Source organism: Sinocyclocheilus anshuiensis, unplaced genomic scaffold, assembly GCF_001515605.1.
Source record: "Sinocyclocheilus anshuiensis isolate Anshui unplaced genomic scaffold, SAMN03320099.WGS_v1.1 scaffold423, whole genome shotgun sequence".
NCBI lineage: Eukaryota > Metazoa > Chordata > Actinopteri > Cypriniformes > Cyprinidae > Sinocyclocheilus > Sinocyclocheilus anshuiensis.
In genome coordinates, this window is record NW_015549610.1 from 191,259 (window position 1) to 202,917 (window position 11,659).

At 38.4% G+C, this 11,659-nt stretch overlaps 1 protein-coding gene and 1 pseudogene across 1 annotated transcript in view; one reads left to right on the forward strand and one right to left on the reverse strand.

Annotated features, from left to right (window-relative positions):
• LOC107659174 (zinc finger, FYVE domain containing 1) overlaps positions 1–3,888 on the reverse strand; it is a 10,135-nt gene extending 6,247 nt beyond the window's left edge. Inside the window, exons 1-4 of the mRNA XM_016448019.1 lie at positions 2,316–3,888; positions 1,158–1,659; positions 817–1,031; positions 441–547 (exon numbers count right to left, since the gene is read on the reverse strand). Coding sequence (XP_016303505.1) covers positions 441–547; positions 817–1,031; positions 1,158–1,659; positions 2,316–2,798 — 1,307 coding nt within the window. The 5' untranslated portion in view covers positions 2,799–3,888. The remainder of the gene's footprint in view (positions 1–440; positions 548–816; positions 1,032–1,157; positions 1,660–2,315) is intronic.
• Positions 3,889–5,056: 1,168 nt separating this feature from the next.
• Positions 5,057–6,489, forward strand: LOC107659177 (phosphatidylinositol N-acetylglucosaminyltransferase subunit H-like; annotated as a pseudogene).
• Positions 6,490–11,659: the final 5,170 nt, after the last annotated feature.

Below are 11,659 nucleotides of genomic sequence, written 5' to 3' on the forward strand. Positions count from 1 at the left end.
CTTCCGGACGCTCCTTCGTCGAAATCGCCGGCCGCACCGTTCTCAGGCCCACCCACCTCTGCTCACTCTAGGCCACCGTGTGTGAGACGCTGTGATTCGTTGTGAAAGCGAAACTACTTTGTTTGGCCTTCCAAAAATGGACACGACTAGAAATCAGTGGTTCCGACATAGTGATAACACTCGTTGCCTTCTCTAGTGCAGCTCAACCAGGTCTCATCCCATTCGTCGATATTTGTGATATCACAAATCCCGGAAAATATGCGTTGTAGTCCAAACGAGTCGTTCGTTGTAGTTTTTGAAAAAAAATTTCTGTTAAATAAAATATACACCCCGAACTCTTGAACAGCAGAGAGTATGTTCTTCTAAGTGAGTGTTGCTTTAAAAATGTGAAACAGATTTGAAATCAGTAGTGGAGTGATTCCTGAGATGTGAAGACTTACCCACAGCTGAGGCAGATGCTGGAGCAGGTAAAGTATTCATCTGGAAAAAAAGAGTTGCTTGCCAGATTCTCATCAGGAATCTCTCCACTGAAGCACTCACTCAAAGCCTGGAGAACAAGAGCTTGATCAGCCACACAAACTACTGTACATTACAATTGATAACTAGAAATAGCACAAATGTCTTTTGGAATATGTCATGGCCAGAGCTTAAGATTTGTAAATAGTCATGTGACAAAAACAGGCCACTTCAGCAGATAAAAAAAGAAATGTTTTTAGAGAAAAGTTGTTGAGAAAATTTCAAACCAACTCTTCCACCCTTTCATATCATTGATGAGCTAAAAGTGTTATTGAGATTATCAATGAAAAAAAAAATTACCTGCAAGGCTTTATAGATGACACCGGCAGACCGTGGAGATCGTGTAGTGTTGTTGTCTAACTGCTGCTCCACGCTGCGCAGCAGACCGCTGAAGTCAGTCGGGGGGTTGTGGGTTCGAGTGCCCCGGTACTGAATAGAGCTGAATGCTTCCGGAAAGAGGCCAAGCTTTCTGAAACGTTCCTGAAGAAGCCGCTCGGCCGATTCTGATGGCTTGTCTACAATGTGTGCAAAAGAGAGGTATTATGCTTTTATTATTTTGCTTACCTTATCTTTCAGTGTCATTCCTAACTTATTATTGTTGGGTAAGTAGGACAGCAAAGTAGAAAACATCCAAAACTGACCTGAGCCTAATAACTTGGTGTGGACTGTCTCATGGAAGATTATAACAGCAGGACCCAAAGTCGAAAGGGGCACATCCAAACCACAGCGTGCAGTTGTGGCTTTCAGCTCCTTCGTGAAATGTTTTAGATACGCATCTGATGCATCTCCAAGAAACTTGAAAAGATCATCATGTAGCCGGTCAGCATGTGTCCGATAGATGACCAGATCAGAGACCGCAAGCACCTTCAGAAGGAGGCGGGTTCGCTGTCCTTGGTTAGTTCCTGCCCCCAGGAGACCCTCTGTGTCAACAACCACCACCCTATGGACAGGGTCCAGTGCTGCCCACACCCCAACAGTGCAGGATTCCTGGGTTGGAGATGTCTTGAAAACTTCACGACCCAAAAAGAAAGTGTGATTGAGGGTGTGGGATTTGCCTTCTCCAGTGTTGCCGAAAATGGACACCACCTTCAAGAGCTCCTCGGGCCTGCAGGCTAATTTCCTCACGAACTCCTCATCCTTCACCTGTTCAGGTTGTGGAAATTAACATGTTGCTTAATGTTACATTTCACCTCACTCAATATCACACATTTTCCTTGTATCAGGGGGTTTTATTATTATTATGTTTATTTTGCATAAAACATTTGCATAAAATCAAAATTGTATGCTCAAACTTAATTCTGAGACAACATTTGGTAATTTGCCATTTTCTTCCAATAAGCAGTTCTAGAGTACGAAAAGTATCGCGCTTTGCCTGTCACAATGCAATGTACAGGCTAAAAGCTGGTCTGGAACAACATAATTGAGTGGAGCGGAGCGACAGTAAGTTCCCCTCCAGCTCAAGTCGTTCTGTGATCATTCCACTCCATGTTTTTCACTTTCCACTCCGCCTGACTAGTTGAGAAAATTCCACATTTGGAAAATCGAAAAAGCAATCGTGTCATTATCTATTTTCAAATACAATATATATATATATATATATATATAACGACTTCAAGCACACAAATCCGTTTCCATTCGCGAGATCCATTTCCGATTTTACAAAAAAGAGGGTCTAGCTTTATTCAATTAGCTTCATAATGAGAACCCGTTTAACGCCACTCAGCCAATCAAATTTGAGGACCAGAACTAACTGTTGTATAAAACGGGAGAAAGTTCAAAAGTTACACAAGCTGACGTACTTGCATATCTTCCTTTTCATCCACTAGAAGAAAGCTGGTGACTTGCTCCAGTTTAGCTTTCAAGGCATCCAGCTGTTCAACTCCAGTGCTGCAGTTCTTCTCCGCGGGTTTCGAAGGAGGGTAGACGGTGAGGGGGTGCTTTCTTTTACTGACCCCGCTGTGAGTCCGCTTCTGACAGTCCAAACACAGGTTGATTTTACATCCCTGACAGCGGACCACTGCTCTCAGGCGACCCCCGTTCGGAACGCCCCCGTCCCCTTTACACGAATCGCAGTAGGGTACGTGTCCAGGTGAGATTCGGATCCTGTCATGGTTCCTCATGCGCTCCTGACGGTGGAGCTCCAGTTCGCAGCGGACGCACTGCAGGCTGCCGCATTCGTCGCACTCGAAGGCGGCCTCGTCGGAGCCACCGCAGGCATAACTCTCCTGACAAACCAGGACGCCGTTCACCCCCTTCTCCACCGACGAGCCCTGACAGCTCATTATACGTCTAAATATAACAGCGAGGTAGCGAACCGAACGGAAGCGACCGAATTTAAAGTACTCAAATCCCTCAGTAAATATACTGACTAGATATTCCTCAAAGTTGCACAAACTACAGCAGAGACCAACCTAAATGTACAATCAACAAGAGATATGAGATATAATTCCTCAAATATGATGCATTTGAGGTCTTAAACAAAGCATCTTACTCGTTTGCCTTGAATTTCATTGGAATTCGAAATGTGGTGTCAAATTATGACACTGGCTTAAAATCAAATATTCAATATGAACTATAATTAGATCAGTTGACACCCGTATAGCACTGGCACTAGGTCAGACTTGTCTAGCTTTCTGGTTGATTTTAAAGTGATCAAGCAGTCTAAAGTGTCTAAACTTACGAACTACAAGCAACAAAAATCGACATGTATTTATTGGCAGATGTAAACACCAAGAACAGATACATTCGGGTGTCGTTACCGTCCTGGGCTTTGTTACTCGAGCTAGCTAAGCTTAGCGTACGTGTCCGTAAAACACCTCCAATTTCAAAGACTAAAAATACTAGGGGGTTAGAAATCTGACTAATGCAGCGGAATTAATAATTGTTTAGTATCGTACACACTGTCCTTAAAGTATGTTCACCCAACAACACATTGATCAACCCAGCTTTGGCCGAACAAAACAAGCTGATTTCGAGCCAGAATCACACCGCAATTTTCATCAAACAAGCTGCTGAATTCCCTGAAACCTCACACACGACAACGACCCTTTGATAAACACACAAATTAATAAGCCGGCTGATGTCAAGAGAATTGTTTTTCCCCACCAGCTTGTAAAATGATTCCCCTCCCCGGTAGATTCGGGTGAATGTTGTTGCCAGGTCAGATCAGCTGATCGGCTTGTTTTCACTGGAGCGGAAGTCGAAGGTTACCAGCCGCAAAGCCAGATGGGAAACGGAGTCCATTCTCCACAAGCAGTATTTACTTGTAGGATGTGGCAGGAAAGTTGGGGCGGGCAGAGGTCAACAGCTATATGATTTCAAAAACAAGATGATGCAAGATGAACATCTTTGGGTACATATGAGGCGACAGAGTAATAACTTCTCATTGGGCGTTCCTGTCTGAAAAAGAAGTGTGCTTTTTTTTTTTTTTTTGCACTTTTCAGTGTGCTTCAAATCTTAAAATTATGTTTTAAACTGTACTTGCAGACAGTAATGCAATGATGTTAATGGACACTTTCATGTTTCTTAACACTTAAACTTTTGAGAAGGCACTTTATAATGTCAAATTATTTTTAAAGCACATTTTAACTTATTTTAATTGTTTGATGTGCTTTAAAGAAGTACACTTAATATGTAAACTAATATTTTAAAGCACATGTGAAGTACTTGATTCAAGTTTTAACTGTTATTTAATGTTACATGTAAAGCTTAAGCTATTAGACTTTCATTTAATTGTAAATAGTAGCCTATACAATTTAGTTATCACTTATATTTGTCAAAGTAGGCTATATTGTTTTAAAGAATATTATTTCTGGAACGAGTACTCGCGCGTATATATATATATAAGTTCTGCTTGACATCCTGACAAAAGCAGGAACACAATTAAATGCCGACCCACCAAAAAGTAAATAAGATGGATTAGCATAATCCCTCAAATATATATAAGTATCCTAAAGTTGAAAGTCCCTTGTTCATTTTCACAAAGATTATGCTGTTAAAAAGTCACTTGTCACTAGTAAAAACAAATTATCGTATGGACCATTCAGACAACACTTAATTTTTTTATAATGACAGCAAAGTTCTGAAGGACAGACATTTAGACCATTCTAAACAATATACTGTCTTGAAAATTCGACATGATATAGAACCTGTATACAGAATTGTCAAATTTTTACAACAGATATTTTGATTTATTTTTTTAAACATACATTTTAAATAAATGGCCGATATTTAGGTACACAACAGTAGCGGCAACCCACTGTCTGGCCCTCATTTTTATTCACGTAAAATTAAATGGGCCTTTCTATCCTGAAAAAGGTCAATGGGAACAAATTCTTACTCTTTTCACACCCAGTCCACTAGGTGGCGGAAAAGCTCTTTTCTATTAATGATTCAACGCCATACCCCATAAGAAGAATATCCCACTGTTTGTTGTCAAATGACTGTCAAAGCTATTTAATCCTAAATCCTTATTCATATAATTTTCTGACTGTGATCAACATGGCCGAGGAAGAGTTCACAGACATAAATGGCTAGATCCCACTGTTTGTTGTCAAATGACTGTCAAAGCAAAGCTATTTAATCCTAAATCCTTATTCATATAATTTTCTGACTGTGATCAACATGGCCGAGGAAGAGTTCACAGACATAAATGGCTACTCTATTTCTTTAGACTGCCAAACTCGCTCTGCTTTCTGCAGAGAGTTTACCGTCACCTCACCGAAACTGTCCTTGCGCAAGGTGATGGTCTACACCTGTTTCGTTTGGTTATTTGCTTATGCTGTATTTTTCTTCACCGAGGTAAGAACATCTGATACTGCAAGAATATGAACTCATAAGCTTATATTCCAATAGTACAATGAGATTATTCCACTACTAATGACTTTTTTAAATGTCTAGAACACGACTGTCCTGTCGCGTGCATCCTCACTCTGGCGGGGATGATGATTCATATTCACTTTGTGAAGGTGGACCATGAGACCCTTCTCATAATCGGTTCCCTTGGTGTCCAGCTGTCTTCATCTTACGTATCTGGAAGAGAAAGTACGATCTTCATTGAGATGAACAAGCTGAAAGACATTGTGATCAACGAGGCTGTTTATATGGTAAACGTGCCGTTTTCTCCTGTGACTCTTGTGCATGATTGATTTTGTGATCTAAAAATAATCACCCTTGTATCACATGTTTCCACCTCAGCACGGCATTATATACTATTTGTGCATTCTGATAAAGGACCCAGCAGATCCTGAGACAGTGACCAGTGTTGTCCCTCTTTTCCAGGTATGAAGCAGCTGTTGTTTATTGCAAAAGCAAGATTATAGCAATCTTTGGCATGTCAGTTTGTAAATTAACATGTTGCATTCTTCTGGCAGAGTTCAAAGCCTCGGCTGAATTGTTTGGTTCAAGTGTACAGGAGCTGTCAAGAGATTCTTGCACAGTCCAGATGACAGCGAGGTAATGATTCATGTTATCCTTCATACTATACATGTTTTGCATAATTGACATTTCTGTGTCTATAAATATTTTATGGCTCTATTTCTTTTACTCTGCAGAGTCTTTCTTTGAAACGGGATAAAGATTGGAAATCCCAAGAATGAACCATAAGTGTATTGTTAGTAGTTTTTGTATCATCACCAACACTACATCTGTTGCATGTTAGTGGTTTGTTAGATGCATGTAGTATTCATCCTCAAACTTACTGGGTCCTTTAAACTTTATAAAAAAGAAAAAAAAAACATTTATAATCTGACATTTTATGTTTGGTAGTGCTTTTAAATTTATTTATTTTTTTTTCATATAATTAGGTACACTCCTGATTTTGATATTTACACTTTGTAGTATGTTAAATATTTTTCTATGTTAATATTGCAGTGACTATAGCTGATTGTTTTTCCTTATGATTCTGACCTTTTATTAGCCACTAGAGGGACATGTGTGCCAATATTTGGTAACTGGAACCAAATCAGTTTATATTAAAGGGGTCATATGATGCTTTTTTTTAAAGATCATTATTTGGTGTAACAGAATATGTTGACATGTTTTAATGTTCAAAAAACACTATTTTTCAAATACTGTACATTATTGTAGGTCCTGTATGCCCTGCCTCTCTCAAACGCTTTGTTTTCTACAAAGTCCCTCATTCACGAACAGCTTGTAACACTCCAAAGAGAAAAGAAAACATGAAATCGCATCATATGACCCCTTTAATGATGATGGTAATGATTTCCTGGTTATACTCTTTTAATCGTGTGACATTTTAAATGGGCATTGTATTGGTAATTATTTTTTCCTATTTAAAAAAATCAAAGTGAAAACATGAACAAAACCGTTTTAATAAACATTATAATGCTCGTTTATTTGATACATAGATTTTGTTTGATTTATTCAAGTATGGAGTATCAGTGCATCATTCAGCTCTTTTTTTTATTTATTTTTTTTATTTTTTTGCCGCCATTGGTGTGGGTCATTTGAGGGATTATGCTAATCCATTTTATTTACTTTTTGGTGGGTCCGCATTTAATTGTGTTCCTGCTTTTGTCAGGATGTCAAGCAGAACTCACTGTACGTCTATCTGAGCTCTTATTGCGGAGTTCACAGCATCACAAAGCTTCTGAGTTGGCCTACTTAAGTGATGAATGTTCCTTAAAAATGAAGTAGTTATTCATTTCTGAATCGCATTTAAATTTTATAAATGGGAAGTGGAAATGTATACTGTGGTGGTCTGTACCAAGTAGATGCTTTCTAGAGGTCAGACAACAGAAGGCAAGTGAAGCTTTCTTGCAATATCAGTTTCACAGTATTTCTGGTGCACAGCTGTTGTGAACATTCGTCACACTATAGCTCTTACTGTGGTTTTGTGAAAACACAAGACTTTTGTTGTTGTGTTTCTTTATTTAGGATTCTGCTAACCTTTACATATTCTGAGGAAATGTTGTCCATGCCACCTCCGTATTTAAATATTCTGCAAGTTCCTTATAGGAACTCGCTGCCTGTTGCATAGACACGTGTAAGAGTTGTCATTCAAGTTTAACTGTTTGGGGAAAGGAAAGAGAAACCACCCATTTGTTTATTTGTGTTCATGCTGCTTTGTATTTACACGCAGTGAAACATTCCCTTCACTTTTAAAAGCAATGATTAAGAACACAAATTCCCCTTGTGTTTAAATTAATATTCTAGATTCAGTACAAGTTAACGATGGCAAATCTGTCATTGATTACTAAGGGAAATTAGTTTGAATATGTTCCTCTTTCTTTAAAAAAAAACAGAAAATAATCACGATTTGAGTTACGAGGCACTTTTTTAAAATTAGTATAACAGGATTCAACAATATTTGTTAACATGGTTTTAGTTTGAAACATTATCACACATGGACCTTTTCTGTGTGTTTTCATGTTTTAAAGTATAATTTATTCCTGTGATAGCAAAGCTGAGATTTCAGTTATTCATTTCTCCAGTTGTTTGTGGCATATGATCCTCATCAACTCATTCTATTGATGATTTGCTGCTCAAGGAACATTTATTATTATCAATATTGAAAACAGTTATGTGGAAACTTTTTTAAAATTCTTTTATGAATGGAAAGTTCAAAAGAACAGTATTTGAGAGAAAACTTTGCTGTCACTTTTGATCAGTTTAATGCATCCTTGCTGAATAGAAGTATTAATTTCTTTAAAAAAATTAAAAAAAAACTGCTAACCCCAAACTTTTGAATGGTATTGTATATCTAGTTTACAGCTTTGTTCCCATGTCAGTGTAAAATGACCGTAAAAATTACAAGAACAGCTTTACAGATCAAGTACTACAAATTTTAACAGAAGTGATGTAAGTGATTTTATAAAATGTCTTTATAAAGTTTTAAAAACTTTTTGAAATTAATTTTGCTTCTTTTGTAAGTGCCTCTTTTTTGTGTGTGTGATCAACATTGTTACAAATGCTGTCGATTGGGCTAAACTCGTGTTGAAGTAATGCTTGAGCCCGAATAGAACCTAAAGGTCAGAGTTCAGAGACCTTGTTGTTATTCAAATATGGTTTCCCATGTGGCATTGCTTCATTCGCCTCTGACCATTTGGAATGACCATTCCCATAAAGGCTGTGAAAACAACTCAGGGGTTTGAAATGATCCTGTTAAGTTGCTGTGAAGATGCTCCTGACAGGATAATAATCCCTCCCGGAGGTGCGAACCTCCCAGGAACTCTACTCGGGTGAGTGTCAGTGGGGGTTAGACCGTCCTACACCCTCCAGCCACCCAACAGAGCACATCATAAACAAGCCATCCACCATCAGCACTTTTCCAATTAATTCAACTCAGTATAACAATAAAATAGCAGTGTGTTTAGCTGCACGGATTGACATGTTTACACTGCGCCCTCCTGACCCAGTTAATTGGCATAAACCACGGTTTATATCATTGTGTATACATAAACACTCCAGAGGCACGTGAGCTCCCTTGGTTTATAAACTAAAGTACTCAAGTGATAAAACTTGGCATTTTCAGCACAAGTGGGAGGAAGCCTCCTTAAGGGCTCTGTTTTGGGCTTTTTTCACGCAAATTATAGTAGAAAAGGGTTCTTTGGATTATTAAAACACTAAGAAAAAAGGTTCTTTTATTAAGAACTGTTCACTGAAATGTTCTTTAGGGAGCCTAAATGGCATCGCAGCGAAAGCCGCATTTGGATCCTTGTTTTTAAGAGTATATTTAAACCGAGACCCCTCGTGAGCTGATTTAACGGCTACATCTGATTGCCTGAAGGATGGGCTGTTTTTGGAGGGAAAAACAGTTGTGTGGGAAAGGTGCAGGAACCCCGCTGTGACGGGAGTTCCCCTCCTGACACTACTTTGCCTCCCTGTGGACTTTTACTATGTGCTAAGGTGTAACATTCACAGGCCATGAGGCAACACAAAAACACCCTGGTGATAGAATATGGACCGCTGCAGCGACTCCCCTCTCAGCTGTAATCTTGTCATTGGCCACCACTTTTTGTATGCAGTTGCTAACTCATGGGTTGGACGTACTTATGTTACCGGGAAGCGGCATAAACCCTCCCTAAACTGTGTTTGTGTGCTTTTTGTATTGTGTAATAACCAGTGGTGGACGAAGTACACAAATCAAGTACTTGAGTAAAAGTATAGATACGTATAATAAAATATTACTCCAGTAAAAGTAAAAGTACTCAGTTTTCAATTTTACTCGAGTGAAAGTACAAAAGTACTTGATTTTTTATGTACTTAAGTAAAAAGTACTGATAGATGAGTATTTATTTTGCAGTAACGAAGTAAAACTACTCCGTTACTGTCCACCACTGGTAATAACATATGCAAATAGTGCTGAGCAACTCAATGCGGAAAATCTCACTGCATCTGCTTCAGTTATTGACTTCAGATATGCAAAAATAGCAAATATTAACTGAAGTAATCAGGGTGTAAAAACAATTTGAGGGCATTATAAAGGCTTTGAAAAAGGAGAAGGCTCGATAGTTTTACCCAGGAAGCTATACTGCTGTGCTTTTTCAATGCTCTCCATCCCCCATACCTCTCTGAATAACAAAACTGTTACTGGAACTTCAACCAGAAAGCCCACCCCTTCAGCCTCAAGTTTTCATTTGAATCTTTGCTCAAAACTCTTCAGCTTCTCTTGATAAACGTGTGCAGAATCATAGGACAAGTGCTGTGGCTATGCATCTTTTGTCACCTGAACTGAATCATGGGAACTCGGTGGCGACTTTTGCCTTGCCTTGCAATTTATGTCTTGAAGTAGCCTGTTATAAAATGTATTTTTTCAGCTTTGCAGAGTTAGGTACTCGAGCTCGCTCTTTGAGGTTGTTTTGGACTGCAGCTTCCATCTGCCTCCCTGTGAACCTTCACCTAGAAATATCCACCAGATATCCTCTTAAATTAATTTCTCAAGTTTGCTACTGCCAAGCCCCTGAGAACGGCAGAGAGAGAATAAACAATTTTTGTGATAGTAGGTCAGGCAGTACTGAAGCTGAACGGTGGCTCTATTTACTCATTATAATAAAACGAAAATAACAATAGTTGTATTGACATCATTTTCTTTAAAAATCCACACCCTGGAAGTTATTGTAAATAATCTGTTGGGAATGCATTATTGAGGTCAAATGTGAGAACTAATAAATTAAATACTTCAAAAAATGTAATAGTCAATTCATTCAGTCATTTTTGGCAATTAAAAAAAAAATGTGTGTGCTGAATTTAACTTTGAAGTAGTGAACTTTCTATTCATCAAAGAATCCTGAAAAAAAAGTTTCACAGTTTGCATAAAATATTAAGCATATGTTAAGTTTATCACACACAAAATCAGCATATTTGAATGATTTCTGAAAGATAATGTGACACTAAAGTCTGGAGTAATGCTGAAGATTCAGCTTTGCCATCACAGGAATAAGCTGCATTTTAAAATATATAAAAATAGAAAGTTATTTTAAATTGTAATATTATTTTACAATATTACCGTTTTTACTGTATCAAATAAATGTAGCATAGGTGAGCTGAGCATTCAAAAACAAATCTTATGGAGCCCAAACTTTTGAACGGTAGTGTGTCATTACACGTTTATCGTACAGATGTCATTAAAATTACCCTTATGACATTTACAGTACCTTCTTTTTTGAAAGGCACTTTTGTAGTTTAAAAACAAAAATTGCAGCAAGTACACATCATTTCCTCAAGGATTAATCTGAGGGCCTTAGTTTCATTGGAGCGTAATCGTCTATAGATATCATTGTCTAAGTCTGTGGAAGCGGATGTTGATGCGTTAACCCAGCTCTCTGCTCACATTACCTCACCAGCAGTTAGCTGATCTGAAGGCTGGGCCGATAGATGTTCTTCCAGTCAAACTGGCTTTTTTGACTCAATGGCTTTTAAGATGAGAGGTGAGAGAGAGAGCTTGTAAAGCCGGTCAGGTGAGCGTTCGCTTTGTTAACAAATCTTAAGCCTCGTGCAGACTTTGTTTTAAATCATCAGCTTACCTCTTATCAATGACCTTTGGTCTGGATATGCTTTATACGTACATTAAGAGCCACAGTATGTGTTCCCATAGCTGGGTTAAATTCAACATTTGTAGGGCTGGATAATGCTGATCATCCACTCATTTGCAGAAGTTATCTTAAAACAAAGAGGAAATTGG